Source organism: Somniosus microcephalus, chromosome 7 (genome assembly GCF_052327205.1).
Source record: "Somniosus microcephalus isolate GS21.2 chromosome 7, FLI_Smic_1.0, whole genome shotgun sequence".
In the NCBI taxonomy this organism is placed as follows: Eukaryota; Metazoa; Chordata; class Chondrichthyes; order Squaliformes; family Somniosidae; genus Somniosus; species Somniosus microcephalus.
Genome location: NC_140993.1, coordinates 78,039,330 through 78,066,051, shown reverse-complemented (window position 1 = coordinate 78,066,051; position 26,722 = coordinate 78,039,330). Strand labels below are relative to the sequence as shown.

Genomic DNA, 26,722 nt, shown 5'->3' with positions numbered 1-26,722 from the left:
AGAGAGCATGAGAAACTTCTTTATACAGAGTTGTCAGCTTGTGGAATTCACTTCCAAGGTTAGTGATTGAGGCAGAAACTATGTCAACATTCAAGATTAGATTGGAGAGGTAGATGGAGGAAAAGGGGATAAAGGGATATGGGAACAGGGTGGGTAAATGTGATTAAGATTGTTTGCTTGCGTGAAGGGTAAACACCGACACAGACTAGCCGGGCCGAATGACCTATTTCCATGTTGTAACTTCTATACATGTGTAACTGCTGTCCTGTATTCGGGATCGATCCTGTATCTTACTGGTCAGTATAAGCTCAGCTACCCACTAAATAAACTCAGTCATGGAGAGTGTTTTTCAGTATACAATTGTGTTTTAACTTTTATTTAGAAGCTTAAGTTAATATTACAGTAACAAAGCTGTTCCTGATGTTTGAGTAGCACTATTGTTGTGGTAGTGGCTTTCAGTATCACAATGCGCAAGTTGTAAACACTAAGAAAGAGGCAAGTTTCCCTGAACCTGCCAACAATCCAAGGGATAAACCTGAATCAAAGCCAAAAATCAGATCATAACCCCTCAAACCACAAAAGGATCTGTACCCAAGGAACTGATCTAATAATTTCCTATTCCTAAGACAGTAAGTTTTATTGATTTATGAGTCACCAGGAACAAAATGAAAATTTAGCAGAAACACCACAAATCTCAAAAGCAGAACTGGCTATTCACATTTTACCCTATTTTTTAAGAATACAGTACATCAACAGACACCTAACTTTTCACTCACCTGTTTAATATATTCGAGAAGGCTAGGAATACAATTAATTTCAAACTTTAGATTCTTCAGTGGCTCCAGCCATTTACTCAATTCTAAAAATCAAGAAAGAGAAATTGAATTAATGGGTACCATAATTCATCAGACACACCAGCTGTCAGGTACCTAATCTGGGATTTCTTTAAGAGAAGCTCATTTTGAATGCTGTCATTTGGATTTAATAATTGTCAAAACATTAAAATTATTTCAAAATAAATTGTTATGCTTAGTTGCAGTGTATATAACTGTTTTGGATAGATACAAACCTATGATTTAGTCCAATATAACTGGTCAGATATAATGGCCCAGAAATTCGGGTCTCCACGGGCGAGTACGCATGGGGTACACTCACCCGTAGGCCCAACGGAAGTGCCGGTTTCATGCATGCACTGTGCATGCGCGGGAAACCGGAACTTCCGTTCCCTTAAAGGGGTTCAGAGGTGGAACGCGTGCGCCGGAGAGGCAGCGCATGTGCATGGAACTTACGTTTTTTTTGCAGGTTTCTCCGGGAGGGTAAGTCTCCAGGAGTTACACATGTAAAAAGCAGGCACAAGGCCTGCTTTTAACAAGGTAAGTGGTGAATTAATTAAAATTAAAACATTTTTTCCCCACAGGTTTATTATTTTTAAATACTTTAAAGGTAAGCTTATTTTTAGCTCCGTTAGAAAATGTAATTAATTTTTTCAAAATTTTAAATTGCTTAAACTAATTTAATGTAATTTATAATTATTTTTAAAATGTGATATTTAAAAAAAAATATTTGAAGTTTGAGATGTTTTGGGGCTTATAGTATTTATAGTTTTGACAGCTCTTCCTGTCAATTTTATGAATGGGCATTTCCCTGCTACCATTGGCTCTCCATGGCCCATGTGATCCCAGAGGACGCATCGAACTAACTGCGCCCCTGGGATACGCAAGCACTGCGCGCCGGCAGTTGTAGCAAGCTCAGGATCGGAATCCCACGCGGGCCCACAGCTCAACAGCTGGCGCGCTAGGTAAGTGCAGGTCGGGGGCTTGCACCCGTGGGAAGCCTCCGACCCGAATTTCTGGGCCCATATTCTAAATCATGCCAATGTGTTATTCTTTAAAAAGCCTTATATACGCTGAAATGTCCTGAAAACAAATTACATTTCTTGCAAAAATGGTGTGTGGTTTTAATTCTAGAATTACAAAACAAAAAGCAGCATACAAAAATATAATTACTGATTGCTTTCAAAATACCACAAATGTAGTACCGGAGAGACCAACAGGTAGGATACTGCACTGAAAATTTTGTATAAATGCTTCAACAAATTTAACTAAAATTATAAGTTAACAATTTATTCCCAATAAAATTTAAAACAAAAAATGTAAAAACTTGTTTAGTACTAATTATTTGCACTCACCAAAAATGAAACTCATGTTAAAGTGAACCTCTCCTGTTCAGGTAATGGGATCTCGCCCCAATTTTTTTTAAAAACCAAATCCATACCAGTACCATGGAAATTTGAATACTTGCTCCTGCTTTTCTGAATATGATGGCTTAAAGTGGGCTATGATTATAGTCGTGTATATACATATATACGTAGGTTAGGATTTGGGTTAATCTCATATGATTAAGAATTTTTCTTTCATTTTACTTATAGATGGCTTGTGGATTTGTACTGCAGCTAGAATTAATGAAATGGTTAAAGTTGTTAATTCCCAGGATGCTTTAGGGTTTAATGTGTCAGGGTACAATTTAGCTGACTATGCGGTTTAGCTTCTACTGAAAGTGCAGCATGTGTGATTCGTGCCTGTTGACTACATTTTATCACCACATTGTGAAACGAGATAGCCAAGAGAGTATTGAGATAGGAAGTGGGACAATAGGCCAGGATGGTAAACAAGTTGGCATCTGGTATTTTGTAGGAAGTATCTCATTTCTGGGGCTCTTGTTCACAATTAACACTTGCCATGCCATAATGAATCAGCAAGAACGGTGTGCATGAGAAGTGACCTATAAAGGTCTTGAGCTTTTCTTAACAATTTGTAGAGTTGGGATTGAAAGGATCAATGAAAGTTACATTTCTACCCAAGGTAAAACAGAGTAATTGCGCTTATTTCTGTTTATGTCTGCTTAAAAACATTGGGGCAGTAATTCCTCCCCAAACGCGTGAGTACGGTCGGGGTACTCACACGTCTGGCCGGAGGAAATGCCGGTTTTCAGCATGCACAGCGCATGCGCTGAAAACCGGCATTTCCTCTCCTCTAACCCAAGAGGTGAAGAGGCTAGCACGTGCGCTGTAGGGGGCAGTGCGTGTGTCTTGGATTTCCTCTGTTTTGGGGGATTTGCGCATGTCTAAAGGCCTCCGGTCTTTACGCTTGTAAAAAGCACACGTAAGTATTTATTTTTACAGGCAAGTGGTGTTTTAGTGTAATTTAGAATTTTTTTTCCCACAGGTTTATTATTTTAAAGGATCTACAATAAGATAAGTTTAGTTTTAGAACCTTTTTATTAAAATTTTTTTTTTTCTACAGTAAGTTTAGTTTTAAACCCTTTTTATCAAAAATTTATTTTTTTCAACAAAAAAAATTGTTTAAATTATTTTTTTTAAACTTATTTATACTTAATTTAATGATTGGGATGTTTTTTAAAATTTTATTTAAAGTTTAAGTAGTGTTTTGGGGTGCAGTACTTCATGAGTTTGACAGTTCTTACTCTCAAACTTATGAATGGAGTTTCCCCTCCCCTGATTGGCTGAACAGTGCTCACCTGATCCCAGCCGGCACATCGCACTAACTACGCCGCTGGGTCAGGTTAGCACAGCGCGCCGACATCAGAACCTGGCCACTGAAAAGAAATCCACTGCGGGCCAGGTTTCAGATGTTGGCGCGCAGGGTGAGTGCAGATCGGGGGCTTGCACACGCGGCAAGCCCCCAACACCAAGTTCTGGGCCATTGCGTGTGTCTGGACTTCGTCGAACACAATAAAAGAATTACATTGCAATCATATTTGGTTTGTCAGATTCAAATTTTCTTACAGTACTGACAAGCCTATTGTGTTTCAGCCAAGTAATTAAAAGAGTCTGGATGAGATATATTTGACTGTGAGTTGCAGTCTGGCTTAAATGATCACACAAATTCTACACATGCACTTTCAGCAAAGGTCACCAATTGTCATTTGTAGTCTAAATCCTGGCCAGGGAAACCAGGTTAATTTCATCAGCCAAGTATCGCATCAGCTAATTCAGCATAGACCAGGAACTGAAACTGGAAATTTCATTCAGTGGGATAAGATAAGAAATAGGAGCAGGGTAGGCCATACCAGCTTCATCGAACCTGCTCCGCCATTCACTAAGATCACGGCTGAACTTCTACATCAACTCCACTTTCCTGTCCTATCCCCATTTCCTTGATGCCCAAAAATCTATCGATCTCAGTTTTGAATATACTCATCGATTGAGCATCCACAGCCCTCTGGGGTAGAGAATTCCAAAGATTAACAAGCGTGAAGAAGTTTCTCCTCATCTCAGTCCTAAATGGCCGACCCCTTATCCTGAGACTATGACCCCCTCGTTCTAGACTCGCCAGCCAGGAGAAACAGCCTCTCAGTATCTACCCGGTCAAGCTCTCTACGAATTTTATATATTTCAATGAGGTCACCTCTCATTCTTCTAAACTCCAGAGAATATAGGCCCATTCTAAGGAGCTAAGAAACAAGAAGGGGCAGGGTGGAGCTAAGAAACAAGGGGCAGAAAACACTAGTGGGAGTAGTCTATAGGTCCCCTAACAGTGGTTGTCGTGTCAGACAGAGTATAAATCAGAAAGTTAGAAATGCATGTAACAAGGGTAATATAGTAATCATGGGGGGCTTTAACTTTCATATAGACTGGTCAAACCAAATTTGTAGAAATAGTGCAGAGGAAGAGTTCATGGAATGCATTTAAGATAGTTTTCTAGATCAGTATGTCAAGGAACCTATGAGGGAAATGGCTATTTTAGATCTAGTACTGTGCAATGAGACAGGGTTAATTAATAACCTTGTTGTAAAGGAGCCTCTGGGGAGCTCCTTAATGTTGAGTTTGAGAGTGATTTAGTTAAGTCCAAAACTAGGGTCCTAAACCTAAATAAAACAAACTACGTACGTATGAGAGGCAAGTTGGCTACAGTAGGTTGGGAAACAAGATTAAAAGTTATGACAGTAGAAAAGCAATGGCAAACATTTAAAGAAACAATTCACAATTTACAACAGATATACATTCTCTAAAGGAATAAAAACACCATGGGAAAAATGGTCCAACCGTGGCGGACAAGAGAAATTAAAGATAGTATTAAATTAAAGGAGGAGGCTTATAATGTTGCCAAAAAGAGTAGTAAGCCTGAGGATTGGGAGGATTTTAGAATTCAGCAAAGGAGAACCAAGAAATTGATAAAGAAAGGGAAAATAGAATGAGAGTAAGCTAGCGAGAGACATAAAAACAGACTGTAAAAGCTTCTATAGGTATGTAAAAAGGAAAAGATGAGCTAAAGTAAACGTGGGTCCTTTACAGGCTGAGACAGGAGAATTTATAATGGGGAATAAGGAAATGGCAGAGCAATTAAACAAATACTCTGTCTGTCTTCACGGAGTAAAAAAAAAGTATCGGAGAAATTAATGGGGCTCAAAGTCGATAAATTCCCCTGGACCTGATGGCCTATATCCTAGGGTTTTCAAAGAGGTGGCTATAGAGATAGTGGATGCATTGGTTGTCATCTTCCAAAATTCCATAGATTCTCAAACAGTTCCTGCAGATTGGAAGGGAGCAAATGTAACCCTACTGCTGAGGGCTGTGGAGGCTCAGTTGTTGAGTATATTCAAGACAGAGATCGATAGATTTTTGGATATTATGGGAATCAAGGGATATGGGGATAGTGCAGGAAAGTGGAGTTGAGGTAGATCAGCCATGATCTTATTGAATAGCTGAGCAAGCTTGAGAGGCCGAATGGCCTATGCCTGCTTCTATTTCTTATCTTCTTCTATCCAATCTCTCCTCATAGGACAGCCCACTCATCCCAGGAATCAATCTAGTGAACCTTTGTTGCAGCCCCTCTAATGCAAGTATATCTTTCCTTAGGTAAGGAGACCAAAACTATACACAGTACTCCAGGTGTGGTCTCGCCAAAGCCTTATATAACTGCAGCAAGTATGCCTTACTCTTATACTCCAATAAAGGCTAACATACCATTTGCCTTTCTAATTGCTTGCTGTACCTGCATGTTAACTTTCTGTGATTTGTGTACAAGGACACCCAAGTCCCTCTGAATACCAATATTTACTAGTCTCTCACCTTCTAAAAAATATTCTGCTTTTTCATTCTTCTTACCAAAGTGGATAATTTCACACTTCCCCACATTATACTCCATCTGCCACCTTCTTAGAATTATAGAATCATACAGCACAGAAGGCGGCCATTTGGCCCATCGTGCCTGTGCTGGCTCTTTGAAAGACCTATCCAATTAGTCTCACTCTTGCCCTGTCCATCTCTTTTAAAACCCTAGGGTGTAGGCCATCAGGTCCAGGGGATTTGTCAACTTTTAGTCCCATTAATTTTTCCCAGTACTTTTTCTTTACTAACATTAATTACTTTAAGTTTCTCACTCTCATTAGACCCTTGGTTCCCCACTACTTCTGGTATGTTTTTTGTGCCCTCTACTGTGAAGACAGACACAAAATATTTGTTTAACATCCCTGCCATTTCCTTATTCCCCATTATAATTTCTTCTGGCCCTGCCTCAAAGGGACCTCTGTTTACTTTTACTAATCTCTTCCTTTTTACATACTTGTAAAAGCTTACAATCTGTTTTTATATTTCTTGCTAGTTTACTCTCGTATTCTATTTTCTCCCTCATCAATTTCTTGGACATCCTTTGCTGATTTTTAAAACTCCCCCAATCCTCAGGCTCACTACTCTTTTTGGCAACATTGTAAGCCTCCTTCTTTTAATCTAATACTATCCTTAACTTCTCTAGTTAACCATCGCTGTACCACTTTTCCAGTGGAGGTTTTATTCCTCAAGGGAATGTATATTCCTTGAGAATTAGGAATTATTTCTTTAAATGTTTGCCTTTGCTTATCTACTGTCATATCCTTTATTCTACTTTCCCAAACTACCTCAACCAAGGCACCCCTCATACCTCTGCATCTATCTCAGCCAACCTGCCCCTCATACCTCCGCAATTGGCTTTGTTTAAATTTAAGACCCTAGTTTTGGGCTTAACCACATCAAACTTAATATGAAATTCTATCATATTTTGATCAATCTTTCCCAGAGGATTCTTTAATATATCACTAATTAACCCTTTCTCATTACACAATACTAGATCTAAAATAGCCAGTTCCCTAGTTGGTTCCTTGACACATTGTTCTAGAAAACTGTCTCAAATGCATTCCACGAACTCGTCCTCCAAGCTACTTTTCTCAATTTGGTTTGCCCAGTCTATATGAAGATTAAAGTCCCCCATGATTATTGCATTACCTTGTTAAATGCTCTTCTAGTTTCCTGATTTATACTCTGTCCAACACTACGATTTCTATGAGGGGGCCTATAAACTACTCCGGCCCGTGTTTTCTGCCCTTTGTTATATCATAGCTCCACCCACACTGATTCTACATCCTGATTTTCTCGGCTAAGATCCTTTTCCTCTGCTGCCTTTATCTCGTCCTTTGTCAGGGCTACCACGCCTCCTTTTGTATTTGCCTCTTTTCTAAAAGTCAAGTGCCCTGGAATATTTAGTTCCCAACTTTGGTCAACCTGCAACCACGTCTCAGTAATGGCTGCTAGATCAAACCCATCTATCTCTATTTGTGCCATTAATTCATCTATCTTGATACGAATGCTTCATGCATTCAGATATAGCGCCTTTAATTTTAACTTTTTACTATTTTTCCCTGATGTGGCCTTAGTTGCTAATGCACTATTACCGTTATTAAACTCTCTACCCCTTCCTGACATAACCTGCTTGATTTTACGCAAATCTCTACAGCCTTGCCTTTTCTCTTTAGACTTATAAACTTACCCTTACCTGAACCCTCCCGCCCCTGCTTTTGAGAACTGTTTCACCCCCATTGAGATGGCTCATGGACATTTTTCTAGCGCTTTTCTGGTTCCCTATCTTTCTCTTTCATTGATTTATTGACTTGTTTCTTCAAATGCTTTTTGTTTTGTTCTCCTTCTGTTGTTGCTGGAGATTGTCCATCACCCAACAATCCATGAGACTGGCCATCTTAAGTGCATTCAGTATACTGAATTCTATGTTGTCAACTTATGGGAAAGTATGTTACACCCTCTTCCTTTTGTGTGTTACAGAAAGTGTTTACTAAATGTGGGAACACTGGGAGGGGATTCTTAAGTGGGCAGGAGCAGTGGTGAGCGATGTGGGGGTTCCGGGGTCTGGGAGCACGGTGGTAGGGGAGGGGGTTCCAGGGTCTTGGATTACTAGGAATAGCATGTGGGAAGCATGCTGGAGTCTAGCAGTAGTGGTGGGGGGTTGGAATGTGGGAGCACTGGGTTGGCGATGGTGGGGTATGGGAGCATTGAGTAAGAGAGTTCCCAATTGTGGAAATACTGAGAAAGGTTTCTGGGAGCACAGAGAGTGGTGTGTAAGGGATCTCTGGGTAATGGAAATTGGATGGTGAGGCTTGGGAGCAGTAGAAAGGGTTTTGCACCATTGTGGAAGAGGGCACCTACAATATAGACACAAATTACAGAGAGCAGAAATCCTGAACCAATCAATGAACTGATCAGAATGCTCCTGCAAAAGGCTTTGGACAGGCACAAATATTTAGGAAGTCTGAATGTTGTTAACAGCTTTGCTTACTGTGATCAAATGTATCATTGCAGGGCATGAACATTTAGCTCCTTAGACGTGCAGCAATTTCCAAATCACGTGTTTCTTCCTAAATGGTAGGACACTTGCTAGAATATATTTCATGAACACAGCATACACTATTTAGGAAAGTATTTAATCTCATCCATTTATAAGACACTGCTGGCAATGTACATAAATAACAATAGATTACTGAAAATGCCTCATTTTGTTTGCCGAATTCCTTGCTTTTTGGTCCACCTACTAAACCTGCTCCAAGGTCCCGATGAATGCTAACCAATAAAATACATATGAACATTTTGGAGTAATTTGATTTTTCTCCGTTCACCTGACATCAATTTGTCACCTTCCTGATGGCATGGCCGAAACTTGCCAATACATGTACATTAAGTCATGAGCATGAACCCACATCTGACCACTCTGTGGCAGACATAAACAGCGCATTAAGAAAAAATAATTAAAATTACTTTACCTTGTAGTTTGGGATTGGTGTCATCAGCCTTGCAGAGTCTCAGTAATCCAGCAGAATGTTGTTCCAGCATTTGCCCATCATGAGTAGATTGTACTGTTAGCAAAATAAGCATGCAAGCATAATTGCATGCAACAGATTTTCTGGATTTTGTGTCCCTGGAATTTAAAAAAAATCAAAATGTATCATATTATATACAAAAAGAAACATGTATAATTTGCAATCACCCCGATTAATGCTAACAAATTTTACATCCATATCATCAAGGAACATTACACTTTTCAATGGTTTGGAAATCCAAAAGACTTCAGAATTCTCCAATTGGCTAAACTTTTATTATTCTAACCTACCACTCAAAACAAGGTGGGAGAGGGGAACTAGTTGCAATCTAAACAGCTACACAAAGATCTTTCAAAAAAAAGTTAAAAGCCAGTGATCTGTCCACAACGCACCAATCGCCCTTGCCACCAAAAAAAATTGCAAAATCAAAGCTCATTTCATGATATTAACATTTGACCTTAGTTTTAATGCACAGATATAGTGTTGCCGTTATTATACTGCTACTCCTCACTGGTTCTAGCGAAACACTGTAAATTACCGTATCAAGTGCAGAAAACCATGGTGACAGGGTCCAAATATGGAAAAATGGCTGGAGAAGCCAAAGGTGTAGGTTTGTTTTAAACTGTCTTGGAAAAAGTCCCATTAGCCCCAAAAACATTGCATGAAATAAATGGATTTAAGGACTATACTAATGACAAAACAGGTTTATCATCAGAAATTTACCCTCAATAGAGACTTTGCATCAGAAATGTAGGTGTTGCAAATGCTAACTGTCAAAATGTTTTAATTACTTGTCTTTCATATACAACATGCATCTCTACAGTGCTCTTCATGTGCAGGAAGAAATCTCAAGAGCACGTTGTATTAAAAGATGAGAAAAAAGTGTGTTTGTCAAGCAGGAGGGAAACTGGGTAAGCAGCCAAAAGCAAGGGTGAAACAGAGGTTTTTGAAGGTAGAGGAGGGGGTGGCAAATTGGGAGTTTGAAAGGGCTGGAACATAGTAGCTACCTATGATGGGGTGGGAGACAATGAGCAGTCTAGTGTTAGCGGAGTAGAGAATGGGGAGATGAGGCTGGAGATCAGTACGGTAGGGTGGGACAAAACAAAACTGGGATTTGAAAATGAGGATGAAAATATTAGGATCAACTTACTAGGGTAATGGGAACCAATAGAGCTTAGAATTGATGGGGGAATGGGGAGATGATCATGCAGGACTTTGTATGATGTGAAGATGCAAGCTGTACTGCTTACTACAAACTGCAACTTGTGAATAGTTCAGATGGGGAGACCAGCTAGGAAAGTGCTAGAGATGTTGAACCTTGAGGAGATAAAAGGTATGGACTATGGTTTTGGTGATGAGGGGGGGAAAGGGAAGAGAGATTGGACCAGACAGGCAAAACTGTGGAAGTAGGGAAAAGTCATCTTGGTAATGGAGCAGATATGGTGCAGAAAGTTGATTAAGATTGAGCAGCACATCAAGGTTCCATACCTCCTGACTCAGTCTAAGATGACAGTCGAGGAGGTTGATTAAGTCAAGACCAAAGGCACACAGGATGGTTTCAGTTTTGCTAGAATTAAATTGTAGGATTGAAACTTTGGGACACACTAGAAAATACTGTGCAGGCATAGAAGCCATTAGATGCTATGTAATGCCTGCCTTGCGACAGGTATGAACCAAAACCAGGAGGCAGCAATAACTCCGAAGTGATGGCAGAGTAGAGACATTGGTTGCAGACAGTCAAAGAAGAACAAGTAGAGACAGAAAGTCATGGTTACTAGCGCAGTCATTGCTATGGGTGCATGGAAGTGTCTCAAACAAGGAGTGCAAGGAGAGATGGGAGTATTCCAGGACCAGAAAAAAAAAATGAAAGGTTGGAGATAGGGTAGCAGTTAGGAGTGAATGAAGTGATTGAGTTAGTTTCTTAGAGGAGGGAGATAATGGCAATCTTGAGGCAGGTAGGCACAGTGCCAGGGAAAGAGACAATGTTACCAAGCAGAGCTAATACACAACATACCCGGTAATCTCAGACCAGAGAATATAATGAGCAGAAGCAATGCTACAGTACTTTCAAGTTTTAAGTGTAAAATGGAACACAAAAATCTATAGCCCAGGCACCCTGATTTATCCTTCTGTTGTTTTACATGTGGGGCTGTGCAAAATAACATGCACCACATTTCCCGATAAAATGGTACCAGGCAGGATACATGATTCATCTATCAAACTTTAACAGTATTTTATACATTTCACACAGAAATCACACAGAAACCCCACAGTGCAGATAGAGGCCATTTCGGCCCATCGAGCCTGCACCGACACATATCCCACCCGATCCCCGTAACCCCTACACCAACACATATCCCACCCTATCCCCGTAACCCCACGTATTTAATCCCCCTAACACTAAGGGTCAATTTATCATAGCCAATCAACCTAACCCGCACATCTTTGGACTGTGGGAGGAAACCGGAGCACCCGGAGAAAACCCACGCAAACACGGGGAGAATGTGCAAACTCCACACAGACAGTCGCCCGAGGCCGGATTCGAACCCAGGTCCCTGGCGCTGTGAGGCAACAGTGCTAACCACTATGCCACCGTGCTGTTTGTAGGCATGTCAGTTTTAAAACACTGATTTAAAAAAAAACAATGCTTTCAAAAGATAGCTTTAAAAAGGTTTCAATTGCACCTTTAAAAAAAACATGCATTTTTGTCTGCTGCATTAGTTAATTTCCATTTTCTACAAAATCAACATTATTGTTTAACACAATTATGTAAAAAAAATTACTTCATTTTGAATACTTAGTAAACTTCCTCCTTTTTCTTGCACTCCAGCCTAATGATATAAATTTGTAAATAAATCACCACTGTGATGTTTGTGCTCATTTACAATTGGATTTGTTTGGACAGTTTTCTCTGGACCGAGAAACAACACACTTCAAAAAACAAAATGACCGAAGATTTGAGAAACTAATCAGTGTACATATAATGAACACAATTTTTTGTACAACTCAAAAATTGTAATCTGGTCAACAACAAAGAAGAATTATTCCAACAAACATGCAAAGCACCCCAGTCACAGGGCAGTTCACTGCATTCATTTGTACTATATTGACTGGCATAGTGATTCATTAAAATAAGATACATTACCCCAAGAGTTCTTTGGAATAGTATTCCATAAGAGTAATGAGACTAGAAAGATTTTTGTCCAGATGGAGCACGTGGGACACTGCATTTCTTCCAATCGGATTGAAAGTAATCAGGTAGAGGCTATGAAGAGTTCCTAATACGTCTGCACGGTCTGTTTCCTCAACTGCTAAACCTCGATTTAAGTAGTCAAAAAGTTCAGAAACATACTGCAATGCCTGTAATGAATACAAGAGCCATATAGCCAATGCATCATCATTGCCACCATCAGAATGGATACCCTCCTCTTGGTCTTGATCAGAAGTCTGAGACAAGGCTCTGATCAGCAGATTTGTCGCTTCATACTCTGCACTGAGGAATAAAAGACCATTTTGTATCTGAATTAGGAACTTAATCAAGTCTTTAATAGATTGCAATAGACCAGGATGAGCGTTGGTTGCAGGAATAGACAATAGCAGGGTGAGTGATTCCAGAAAATGGCAGCTGTTAAGATACCTGCAAGAAAAAAAATCAAATAGACAAATTATTCCAAATTTAAGAATTTTGAAATGGTTATCGGCCTTCCAGTCAATTATTCATACTATATAGAGGATGAGCACATTGACCTGAACAATAAGTCCATCTTCTTTATCAATTACATTTATTGCATGTACTTGTAAACTTGATAAATTTCAGCTGCAGGACCCTCAGTCACATTTGAATGTACAGTTAAAATGTTTTGGTGTCATACTTTCAAATGCTGAAATTGAATTATTTTTACATTCTACCAATATTTTATCCACACCATAAGCTTTAATCCAATACATGAAGTTAACTTACACCACGTTTATCAACTACAAGTACAAAAGGCATATTAACTTTGCTGCTGTTTAATATATTTACACTGCCTGGTGATCCGATGGTGCACTGCGCTGGATGAAGTGTGGGGCTAGTTTTTTTTAATGTTAATTATAAAGCAATATGCCAGCAGTCACTCTTCTGTGGCTAAAGTTGCAGATACAGATGATAGAGTGGATGAGTTAGTACAAAGAGGAGCTGGTACTGAGAGATTAAAAAGAACGGGATTAAAAAACATTAAGAAATGGGCCGACTGGCCTTCTGTGCTGTACTATTCTATGATTCTATGTTCCCAAAACTAAATTCAGGCATATTGCCTGGAAACTGAATGATAAGGGGGCCAAGTTGTCTTTTCTAGATTACTGCGCATCTTTGTCACGATGTGGTAGCAGTAGAATTACTAGGTTAAAATCAGTGGCTGGCTAGTTAAGTCAGGTTAAATGGTGCTGGCTTTATAATTAAACGCAACATTTTCTGGCTGGTACAGGGGAAATAGGCTGCACCTCTAAGTTAAGAACAGGAAAACTGTCCAATAACAAATAATGGAATTAAGGCTTGTTTAAATTGTACATAAAGAAGGAAGGGAATCAAACTAACTAATGATCAGAAATTGGATGGTGATCAAAAGGAACAAAATAAGATGAAATAGAAAATTGAATTAGGTATAGTAAACAAAGAATCTAGCATAAAAGTAAAGAACATTCAGTTGAACGTTAGAAGCATTTGTAGTGGAAGAAAATGATGACATAGGTCCTGTGAAATCAAGGCTCACTCCAGAATTCAATATATAGTTGTTCATGAAAAATAGAGATGGTAGCAGAGGAGCAGTCTGGATAAATAAAACAAGTAGAGGGCAGGTTAAACAGGTCAGCTATAGGCCCTCAGAACAGTGAAGAGAAACAGCATTTTATACAAGATGAGAAGGGTATGCAGATAACAATGGAGTCATAATGGAGTTACTTCAACCAACCCAGTAAGAGCCATGAATGTCCTAATGTACATAAGGCAACAGAATCAGAAATAATAAATATGACGCAAAATACTTCCTAACCTATTGCATTAGGTATCCCACTAGGGTGAACATACATCTAGATTCTTGAAAGTAATCAGAATGATAACCATAACTGCAGTAGCAGTGACTCTTTAGGGGCAAGTGACCATAATATAATAAAATTTATCATCTACAATCAACATAAGAGGATTAAGACAGAAGTATACGAGTTCAGGGAAACAAACTTCCATATAATCAGAGAACTAAAATAAATTAAGTGGGGCATACTGCTGAAAGACAGCATTATTAAGGTAAAATTATTTTTTTAAACTATATTATGCAGCTTTAACAATATAGCCAAGAAAACTAAGTATCAGTTGAAAAGCAGTCCCAAAATGCATTAACAAAGCAATTCAAAATGGAAATAGGAAAAAAAAAAATCTTATACAAAGTCTACATTGTGAAGGGAAGGGAAGAAGTTTGTGAGCAATCCAGGAAAAAGCTAAAACACAGTAGATATGAGGGGTTCAAAAGGCGGCACCAATGACGGACACACAAAGGGCTGTTAAGTACAATAACAAAACTATTCCTGTACTGCCAGAAAATAATGGTTAGGGAAGAAGTTATCTAAAAGATTAAAGTGGTAGAGTAATTGTAGATAAAAGGAAAATAGTAGAATTAATTATTAATTCTTTTTAGAAGTAATCACTAGGGAGAGAAAGAAAGAGTTTATTCAGAGGCTTTAAAATGCACTGGTCAGATCTTTTTTTTCTTTCAGTTGGATTAACGAGTACAAATTTGGGTCACCAGGCTTCTAATGAGACGATCATAAACTGGAGCGGATGCAGAAAGGGCAACAAGAATGATTCAGTGTAGAAGGAATAAGCTGTGAGCAAAGATTAGAGAAACTTAAGATCCATAATTCATAAAAAAGGTGGTTAAGACCAGACCTCAACAAGGTATATAAAGTATTAAATGTTATAAATAAAATGAACCCAGAGTATTATTTAATTAAAAAGGACATATATTTAAATCAAATTTAAAACATACAATCATTGAATCATAAGGCACAGAAGGAGGCCATTTGGTCCATCTGGTCTGTACCGACTCTTTGAAAGAGCTGTCCAATTTGTCCCATTCCCCTGCTCTTTCCCCATAGCCCTACAAATTTTTCCTTTTCAAGTGTATATCCAATTTCCTTTTGAAAGTTACTATAGAATCAGCTACCACCATCTTTTCAGGTTGCGCATTCAAGATCATAACAATTCACTGCAGAAAAAAATTCTCATTGCCCCCTGGATTTTTTTAATATATTAGAAAACATTTTTTTTACTCAGAAGGTGGTAAACGGTGAAAACAATTATCCAGGTATGATAATAGAATCGCAGATATTATGGCATTCAAAATTGAGTTGGATTCTAGGGTATGCAAGTTACAATATTACAGGGAAAAGCTTCCATAGGCTGAATAGGTTTTTCTCACCCTACATTTGTTTTCTTATGCTCTTATTTAAATTATCAGAACTCTGGTGAAATCAATCTCGCACCCAAGTATTACCAGCCGTTTAATAACCAGAGCACCACTACTCAAGTTTGGAGGTCAACCTGTTGGCCACCATCATGGCCGTTTCTATGCACCAAATTCTTTAACCAGTTAAGAGCGCTCAATTGAGATCAAGAGCAAGTAAAGCCTATGGGGGAAAAATTCAGTATCGCCCCGTTTGGGGCGCCATTATCGGCTGTGCGCAAAGTTTAGCACCTGGCACTAATTATCGCCTCTGACAGCAAACTTGGCTTCTATCGCCCCTGGAGGTGATTGGAGCGCTAAATCAGGTGCTTCACACCTGTCTTAAGGCGCAAAGGCCAAGGAGCGAGGCGCTACCTCAGAGCGCTGGTGAAGCAAGGAAGGGCAAATCAAAATAAACCTGCAAAGTGCTGCTCAGTACTCAAAACTCCTTCACACAGCGTTGAATCTCTCCAGAAGTCTCTCTCTCTCTCAGAATGCGTGGTGCAAAAATGTCACCAACAAAAAAAGGCAGGAAGCGGTCGCCTTTAAATAGCGCTCCCCTAGTCGCTTTCTGACAGCATAAAGCACCCCTCAACCTGTCGTTGCTAGCGGCAGGCGGTAAGGCAGGGGGCGCCACTCAATATCCGGTCCGGGGCGTTGCGCACTCGACTGATGTCACAATCTGTCGGCGTAAGAGATCATGGCGGTAGTGTTTAGCGCCGCTGCAAAATGTCTAGTTAAATTCGCGAGCGGCACAAACATCGCCGCGCCTGGGCGCTAGTTGCTTTGCGCCCCATTAGCACCCTCTTAAGGCACTAATGGGAGGCGCAAACAACTGAATTTTTCCCCCTATGTATTTAGTGTTGGGCAGAAACTGATGGCTATACTTTATAGATTTCAATACTGAAACTTGGTATAAATTTCATTTGCTATAAATAAACCTTTTAGAACAGATGGCCAACCCCCAAAGAATAAAATAATCAAGTACTGACAATGAGAATTATTCAAATACTCTACATCTAAAAAAGTGCAAGAATGGAATTGATGACATTGCTACAATTAGGCATTACTCCTTATAAATTGTGTCCTATAAAAGTGTTAAATTGGCAAAAATATAAAAATACTTGCATTTGCATTGCACCTCAAGATGCCTCAAAGTGCTTCACACAATGGAACTACAGGAAACTTTCGATTAACCGGCCCCTAAATAACCGGAACGCTCTATCCACCGGCAAAATTCAAGAGTCGGTTCAGGTAACTTTTTTTACTCCATTTGTTGCTGTGCAAGGGTGCAGCTGAAGCTGTTGCTAAGCTACAGAGATGCTTGCAACTTGTGCCGATTGTTTTGAAGCCGTTAAGCAACAGGGTTTGTTGCTTTATACGGAGCTCTGAGCTCCGTATCTTTTACTATAGCATTCGGTTATCCGGAATTGTTGATGAACCTGCAACACGTCGGTCCCGTCCGTGCCGGATACCAGAAAGTTTCCTGTATAAAGCACCTTCTTCGACAGCACCTCCCAAACCCTACCACCTAGAAGGACAAGGCCAGCAGGTGCATGGGAACACCACCACTTCCAAGATCCCCTCCAAGTCTCACACCATCCTGACTTGGAAATATATCGCTGTTCCTTCATCATCACTGGGTCAGAATCCTGGAACTCCCTGCCTAACAGTGCTGTGGGAGTACCTTCACCTCACGGACTGCAGCAGTTCAAGGCGGCGGCTCACCACCACCTTCTCAAGGGCAAATAGGGATGAGCAATAAATGCTGGCCTTGCCAGCAACGCCCACATTCCGTGAATGAATAAATAAAAGAAATATACATTCGTAAAGAGCCAGAAAGCATTTTTAAAAAATATATATATATAGAAAAAACTTACCTTAAGAGAGCGGGTGCAGGATCATCCCTTTCTGGAGGACCTGTGATGCGAGCTGCTGTTGGAAATGACTTAACAGGTGGCTGTATCATTGAATAAGGTGCAGCCTCCAACAAATGCAGAAGTTCATCGAGAATGCTTACAAGTTTTTCCACCTCCACTTCACTAATATTAGAAGCTTCCAACAAATGGTCTAAATCCGTAGGAGTCTCAAGATCTCCTTCTTCGTTATCTTTACTTCCTTTCTCCCGTCCAATATTAACATCCTGGTCTGACTCATTTATGTTTGATGGGACAGGAGTACTCTCTGCAAGGTGGGCAGCTGACCTTTCCAAATCTGATAAAATCTCATAGAAATGGCATTTTTGAACTATAGCACTGCCAGCTGTCACAACTCTCACAGTCTGGTCAGTCAATATAAGCTCCACTAACCTTTGATACCCACTTTTTTCTTGTTGCTCTGCCTTAGTGTTCAAGAATTTATCCATTCCTTCTGTGACACTAACAACACTGTCCAAAGCTTTGAGTGTGTTTAGTTTTAATGAAGATGACATATGTTCTGCAAACAACAGAACAAAGAGTCTATCAATAATACCTGCCTCTGAAAGGGCTGAAACTCCTTCAGACCCACATTCAGCCAAAGATGAAACAAGTTTTGTCCCAGCTTTTAGCTGCCTGACATTCAGTGCTATAGGTTGTGTTGCAGCTGTGTGAAGGCTTAAAGCATCCATGGTCCAGTCCACTAGTTGTTTTAGATGGTCCTGATCACTTTCAAATAGCTGAACATAACTCAAACCCTTAACCAGTAAACTTGGTACCTCTTCCAAAGCCATTACCCATTTGGCACCTCTGTCATCTTTGTATAGTTCAAGCAGTTCCTTTAACTTAACTGCAGCATCTATATTCCCTGCACCTGTTTTTTCTAGGTCAAGTTCCTTTAATCTAGCCACTTCGTTCTCATATTTAGTCCTATAGGGAGGATTAAAGTATAAAAGAGGTCCTATCTCTCTGTCATAAGGGTCATACGCCATGGTAGGCACGGATGCCAAATCTTCAGCAGTATACTCAATGTCAAAGCTCAATTTGTAATTTTCACGTTCCAGATCTGCAATTCCATCTTCATCGCTGGATATTTGTTCATAGCCATCATCTTCTACAAATTAAAAACAAAAACAGTTATACCCATTCTCAGTTGGACTTCAATGACCATGACTTCAACATCAATAACATAAATCAGACACAGTAGTGCAGTGGATGTTACTGAACTAGTAATCCAGAGGCCTGCACTAAGACGTCCCTCCTGATGATTTAAAATGGAAGACATTGTAGTGATATAACAAAACGCCCAACTGACTATAATAATGTAAGCTTTGCCACCAGTGATAAAAAGTAGGAAATCTGCTAAGCGCTCCCCAGCTGCAATGTAGCGCACTCACAGTACATCACCTTACCACAGGATTCTCTCTGGATTAAATTAATCCACCAATTAGTTATTCCAGTCAGATTCAGACAGGCTAAGAGTTGGCACTCCACTAGTTGGAGAAACACAGATAAATAATGGTTGGTGAACACATCATTCTTAGAAGCTAAAAATTATATACTATTTAAGAAGAAAAACAATCTTTTTCATATAATGTACTGTAATTTGTTAGGAAAAAATTCCAAATCAAAGATAACCTTATCTTTCGGACTGTCCCATGGCACATTTTCTACAGTCGGGAACCATAATAATCATAACCCATTGTGATTTACTATAGATAGGTGTGGACTGAGAAGGGTTGTTTATGAATTCATTCAAAGGAAACTGTCACAAACTGTACTGCAATTTCCCTGTTCCTCTACTTTTGTATTTAATTGATCGTAACTGCCAACTCCCCTCATTCCTCTTTTCTTAAATTCGCTTGGATGTAACAAGTTCCTGTGTATGATGTTAACTTTAGTTCTCAATGTTGTACCTAGATTTTTCTTTTGCACTTTAAAAAGTCTTACATTGTACAACTCATATTCTACAATTTACTTATATAGTCTGCTTCTATAGAATTTTAGAACAATTACACTTAATATATGCATTGCTGATTTATTTGGTCACTTATCTAATTCCCAGACTGACCAAACTTTGATTTGTACAGTTTTGTAATTTGTACAAACCAGACTGCACATACCGTCAACTTCTTCCCCTGCCTCCTCCTCTACATCATCTTCCTCTTCTTCAATGCTTTCCACAGTGCGCCCATCTTCATCTTCCTCTTCTACTTCTGCATCTTCCTCCTCATCTTCCTCTTCCTCCTCTGGAGGCTCTTCCTCTTCATCAGAAAACTGTGCCTCCTGATGATTGGAAGAGCGATCTGGAGAAATGGGTTCAAAATAATCCTCTCTGCGTTCATTTTCATCCACTTTATCCACACCCACTGAAATAATAAACCATTAGAATTAGCCATTAGAATGGTACCTTAAACCTTGGTCTTAATTGCAAAACTGCCTATATCACCAATACTAAAATGATTGTTGCATACTTTTCTAGAATTAACTTCAAATTATTTTTTATGGTACAAAAGAGACTCTGTTGTAACCATTTCTTTAGCTATTGCTACAGATACGCATGAACATTATCCACTGAAGCCCACTTAAGGTACACAATTTTTGCTAGCTAAACATGTGCATTTCGGTGGGTTGTGCATTTAACAAACCTGGCACTCAAACCAGATGTCCAAGACAGAGCCTCTGAACAGAGAACCAATTCACAGCACATCCCAAGATCCTCACCAACTTCTGATCGGAGAAGTAAGAACCCCAATCTTTGCAGTCTCAGTCTACTGCTATTTCACTTGTTCAGTTACAAGAAACTCTCCCAGCACAAATGGAAGGATTTTTGCACCATTAGCATTTTAAACAGGGTCATGTCTAAAGTGATGAATGTAACACAAGCTAGTTACTTTACATTCAACATCTACTCCACAGAAAATTTGGAGCAGGGTGGTGGGGAGCAGTTAGGTTTTTTTGTCAAAAGCAAAGGAATGAAAGTTCACTTTTAGAAGTTCGAAAGTTTCTTAAGGCTGTAACAATGTTTAATATCTCTCAGAACAGGAGTGTCCAATCTGCAGCCCCAAGCCCGAGTAATCCAGCTTGCAAAGCCCAGGCAACTCAATCCTATTTGTGCTTAGATTTCTTACTCACCAGTTGGCCCTGTTTGAATTTTGTGGCATGTGACCTCTGCTGGTCACATGCCACATACAAAACATATTTCTGGTGGGGGTGACTAATATTACATAGCAGTCAGGAGCAGGAATGCCACCTGATATTTTGTTATAACTTTCCCATCACCCCCCACCCCAACACTGGTTAGCAGTGCAAACCAGCAATCAGTAACGAGAACACCTTGATTTGTACAGCCGAGTTTCACAACAGGTACTGAATTATGCAATAAGAAACTGAAATCCACCATCAGCCATGATACTAAGTGCAACATCCATATAGGCAGATAAGTTTCAACGCTTTATTCATATTAGTTACGAAAAGCTTTGAACTCCAAAATCAGGTTCATTACAGCTTCATGCTTGGGAATCTAATGTCACCAAGGAAATTACCAACATACGACACCAACATGTCCTAGAATAGGATTTGAACTGTTAGGACAAGTACTGAAGTATAAAGTGTATGTGCTAAAAATCTTAATTTACCGGTCTGAGGCAGTGTTTCCTCTTCATCATCATCGGGTGGAGGAGGACCTGGAGGTGTTCGAGGTCCCCTTGGCTGTGGTCTTGGAGGGTTTTCATTGTATTGATCCTCTTTATCCCAATCTAAAAGTACAAATATGTTTTCAGAAAAACACATTTTTAAACAAAACTGAAATTTTTAAACACTTAATAAAATTCAGAATCCTAATGGTTTCTATTAAAAGCTTACTACTAATTCTAAACCATTGTAAACCTGAAAACAGCCGAGGCAGTGAACAAATTGTCACTGTAACTGGACAATATGTATACACCGTATTAATTTGTATATAGTCCATATTTCTTTTAAATAAATCTTGTTGTGAATCCTATAATAATCTTTTTCCATGGGTGGTGACAGAGAAGCAGCTTGAGCTGCAGGTGACATACATGCAAGTCAACACGTCAAGAAAATTTGAACTTCAGGCAGATAATTTAAAAATTGCCAAATAGGATATTACTCATTAAACAAGTAGTAATCACTTCCCTTTGTGTGAAACTCAACTCCACAGATCACATCCATTCCTTTAAACCAACAAGTCACAGGAACAAGCTTTCTTCAATCAATGTACTTTTTTATGAACACATTGCAAAGCCTTTTGTCTTATAATATACCCTAGTTTGGCTCTTTTCAGCCAGAATCATTCTGGTGCATTCAGACCACAACGATGAGAGGCATTGTCTAAGCCCAGACCTAGAAGAATGATAAAGATCGTGCCTTCCTCGTCCCTCTATTGGAAGGGATAAATGAGTACCCAAGATAGTCTTATATTTGTTGAAGTGTTATGGTTCATATAAAGATTTAAGAAAAAATCAACTAAAATAGCATAAAATTGAAATAGATACAAATCTTCTTCCCTAAAATTTTATATCGGCTGCCAACACAGCCCTGTGAGAGCTCCATCTGATGTCACTCAAACACATCTGCATTAATACTGCAGCATTAAACTGAATGACTCTTGGATTACATGAATAAGCCCTTCAACAGGGTATCCCTTTAAAATGGAAGGTCTGATTTCACATATGCCACTTTGGGGTATAGAAATAAACATTGACTTATTTACTGGGGGCTGGTGCAGTGGGTTACAACACAGTTATTTCAGTTCTGGGATTTGAAACTGGACCATATAGATGCAATGAAACCTCACTCTCCATAAAGGTGCAATGAAGTTTGGTAGTTTCAATCAAGTTCCTAGTCTGTGAGAACCACAATACAATACAAAACTGTTCAATTTGGCACTAATTAGCAGTCTTGGTCAAAGAGACTACAAGGGTAGCTGATGTAACAAATGGAAATGTCAAAATGGTGTGAAAGTGGGGGAGGGGGATGCTCCAAGGTTGGGGTTAAAGCATTTTGTTGGATCCTGTGCTACACATCCGCACATGCATACCTTCAGTAGTGATTGTTGGAAGATTATTAGGAATTTAAACCCTGGCTGATTTTATTCCTTTATAGGTCAGAGACACTGAAACCACCTACAGCATTTCCTTCTTACTGCCACTACAACTTAGATCAGTTAACTCACCAAGAAACAAGAATCAAAACTGTGAGCTATGCATCGAAATGCCTCAGCACCACACGCAGTGCATCTACCCACTAATCCATCGACAGAACTGCTAGTGTTAATGTTAAAGCAGCACACTGCCATATCCTTCTGCGCTTCAGTATCATCTCTTACCATGTTTTGTATTCCTTTTAAGAGTTGGTTGCTGTTGCTGCAGCTGCTGTTGTTGCTGCTGAAGCTGTTGCTGCTGCTGTTGTTGTTGTTGTTGTTGCGGTGGAGGTGGGGGAGGTGGAGGTGGAGGCGGGGAATCTCGGTCATGACTTATCACTCGATCTACAGTCCCATAAATTGCCACGGTGAGACAGTTGTACCAACCTCTCAGGACAATTCCATCCGTATTGACCTGTGGCAATTAATTAAGGAAATAATGTTGAAAATCAAACTGAAATGAGCAGCTCAACTTTAGCATCACCCAAGATCAGTGCCTGAGCAAAGTTGCATCCACCTTCTGTTATAAACATGTTTGGAACACAATATTGGGGCTTCAGCTACATCACAAGCTTTGATGACTGCTTTGAAGTTCAACTTATTTTGTTACCATGATTTATTTTCTCTTTTTAAAAATAATATATTTTGTTATTCACAGTACACAGTAAAAAAGACAACATTCTGGAACAATTGAATAAACATCACATCATCAAGTTTTGATGATATACAGGTAAAATGGCAGGCAATTCCAATTGAAATCCCAACTATCCAGCCTTTGGTCCTCCAATCACCATGACATTTCTGCAGCTACCAATCTGCTCAACCACACCTGCTCCACCACCTTTGATGTCCTAGTCCCTACTAAAACAATTACCCTCTCTCACCCTGGCCGTTCCCCCTCGTACGGCTCTCATCTTCGCTCCCTTAAGTCCAAGGGACGCAGACTTGAACGGATATGGTGGACAACTGGTTTAGCCATTCACCGCCAGATCTGGCTGGACCACATAAAGCATTATCGGGTCCTGCTCTCGTCTGCCAAAATTGCTCACTATTCCAGAATCATTCTGGAATGCAAAGATAAACCCCGGCTCCTATTCTCTACTGCTAACCGTCTTCTTAAACCGCTCTCCTCCACCCTCACCTCTGCTAACAAGTGTGAAGAGCTCATGGACTTCTTTGTCGCTAAGATTGAGACTATCCGTTCAGCTGCCTCTGCCACTTCACTTCCTAACCCTAGCCCACTGGGCCAAACTTCCTCTAAGGTTCCCCCCTCCCCTAGTCCTGAACTCACATCTTTCTCCAGTTTCTCTCCGATCTCCCCACATGATCTTTCCGTGCTCATCTTGTCCATAAGATACACTTCCTGCTCCCTCGACCCTATTCCCACCAAACTGCTGACCACCAAATGTCCTTTTCTGGCTCCCATGTTAGCTGACATTGTTAACAGTTCTCTCCCCTCAGGTGCTTTGCCCCTCTCCCTCAAAACGGCCATCATCACCCCTCTCCTCAAAAAAACTAACCCTTGATTCCCCCGTCCTTGCAAACTACCACCCCATCTCCAACCTCCCTTTCCTCTCCAAAGTCCTTGAACGCGTTGTCGCCTCCCAAATCCGTGCCCATCTTTCCCGCAATTCCATGTTTGAATCCTTCCAATCAGGTTTCCGCCCTTGCCACAGTACCGAAGCAGCTCTCATCAAAGTCACAAATGACATCCTTTGTTAATGTGACAAAGGTAAACTATCCCTCCTCGTTCTACTTGACTTGCCTGCAGACTTTGACATGGTTGACCACTCCATCCTTCTCCAACACCTCTCCACCGTTGTCCAGCTGGGTGGGACTGCCCTCGCCTAGTTCCATTCTTATCTAGCTAATCGTAGCCAGAGAATTACCTGCAATGGCTTCTCTTCCCGCTCCCGCATCGTTACCTCTGGTGTCTCCCAAGGATCTATCCTTGGCCCCCTCCTATTTTTCATCTACATATTGCCCCTTGGCGACATCATCCGAAAACACAGGGTCAGTTTCCACATGTACGCCGACGACTACCTCTTCTCTCGACCCCTCCACGGTCTCTAAATTGTCAGGCTGCTTGTCCGACATACAGTTCTGGATGAGCAAAAATTTTCTCCATTTAAATATTGGGAAGACTGAAGCCATTGTTTTCGGTCCCCGCCACAAACTCCGTTCCCTAGCCACTGACTCCATCCCTCTCCCTGACATCTGTCTGAGGCTGAACCATACTGTTTGCAACCTTGGTGTCATATTTGACCCTGAAATGAGCTTCCAACCACATATTCACAACATAACAAAGGCCGCCTATTTCCACCTCCATAACATCACCCATCTCTGCCCTTGCCTTAGCTCATTCGCTGCTGAAACCCTCATCCATGCCTTTGTTACCTCTAGACTTAACTATTCCAACGCACTCCTGGCTGGCCTCCCGCATTCTACCCTACGTAAACTTGAGGTCATCCAAAACTCGGCTGCTCGCGTCCTAACTCGTACCAAGTCCCGTTCTCCCATCACCCCTGTACTCGCTGACCTACATTGGCTCCTGGTTAAGCAGCGCCTCGATTTCAAAATTCTCAAACTTGTTTTCAAATCCTTCCATGGCCTCGCCCCTCATTATCTCTGTAATCTCCTTCAGCCCCACAACCCCCAGAGATATCTGCGCTCCTCTCATTTTGCCCTCTTGAGCATCCCTGATTATAATCGCTCAATCACTGGTGGTTGTGCCTTCTGTTGCCTAGGCCCTAAGCTCTGGAATTCCCTGCCTAAACCTCTCCGCCTCACTACCTCTCTTTCCTCTTTTAAGATGTTCCTTAAAACCTACCTCTTTGACCAAGCTTTTGGTCACCTGCCCGAATTTATCCTTATGTGGCTCAGTGTCAAATTTTTTGTCTTTTAACACTCCTGTGCAGTGCCTTGGGACGTTTTACTATGTTAAAGGTACTATATAAATACAAGTTGTTGTTGTAAAATGGCAAGCAATATAATTAATGGTTCTTCATTAAAATTTATGCACAGGAGGGGGGAATTTAGCTGGTACTGTAGGAGTATATCTCCCGCATTATCTGAAAGCTATCGGAATTATCTGAAAATAAATGGCAGAACAAATCATGCAGAGCTCAGGCAGCCAATTCAGCAGCCAAGGCAGATCACCTGCCTCGTCCATTCACTGACAGTGCAGGGAATCGAAGGCAGGAGAAAAATACATTACAAAATAAAGGGAATATAGACAAGACAAACAACATGCAAGTTGTAAAAAGTGCTTGCACCACAAAACACAATCTGCAATGCAAAAAATCTTACCTTACTGTTTGGTCTAAAAATAATAGATGCATTTTCATCATAATCAATGCTGAGGAAAAACAAGAGAACATCAAAGATAAGATTTTAATTTCTTTAAAACATTGCTTTACTAAATTATTTATCCAAGATAAATCAACAAGACAATCCCCATTGGATGAGACTTCTCCAATACACCATCAGTTCATCAAAATGGCTCCATATTTAAAAAAAAATGTTGATTCCGTCCAGTTTCAATTTGAGAGTTCATACATTGTTTCCACAAAGTTTACTGCTCCTCTCTTTATCACTTACAAAATAAATGAGATTTTACTGTAAAAATCCAGAGAATGTTACTTTCCTGGTACTTGAGAAAGCAAATGTGCCATGTGTGCTGAGCCGTAGGGATCAGGAAGGCACAGATTCACTTGCCTGTCTGTGGTAAGTTACCGTATCTTAGCTAGGCAGCAGTAAGGGCACTATAATTGAATAGCCCAGTGACAGTCACTGTTCACAAGTGATAAATGGCTACTTGGGCACAGTAAAAGTTTAAATAGGCTGCTTGAAGTGATGCCATAGCAACATATGCAGGTTCACTTTCTTCCTCCTCTCAGCCTGCCACACTCTGCAGTGCTACTTATCTCTACTGAAAGGCAAGGAGAAGACTCCATATGGAGGCCAAGCCCATCACCACAAAAGGAAGATGAAAATCAGGAGAGTGC

The 26,722-nt window shown here is 40.2% G+C and overlaps 1 protein-coding gene across 2 annotated transcripts in view; it reads right to left on the bottom strand.

The window, feature by feature from the left end:
- Positions 1 to 26,722, bottom strand: part of virma (vir like m6A methyltransferase associated) — a 114,742-nt gene that overhangs the window by 69,183 nt on the left and 18,837 nt on the right. For both annotated transcript variants that reach the window (XM_085992647.1, XM_085992648.1), the window contains exons 4-11: positions 26,025 to 26,073; positions 22,902 to 23,130; positions 21,190 to 21,309; positions 19,675 to 19,920; positions 17,516 to 18,665; positions 12,305 to 12,796; positions 9,103 to 9,257; positions 777 to 859 (exon numbers count right to left, since the gene is read on the bottom strand). In XM_085992647.1, the coding sequence (XP_085848773.1) occupies positions 777 to 859; positions 9,103 to 9,257; positions 12,305 to 12,796; positions 17,516 to 18,665; positions 19,675 to 19,920; positions 21,190 to 21,309; positions 22,902 to 23,130; positions 26,025 to 26,073 (2,524 nt within the window). The remainder of the gene's footprint in view (positions 1 to 776; positions 860 to 9,102; positions 9,258 to 12,304; positions 12,797 to 17,515; positions 18,666 to 19,674; positions 19,921 to 21,189; positions 21,310 to 22,901; positions 23,131 to 26,024; positions 26,074 to 26,722) is intronic.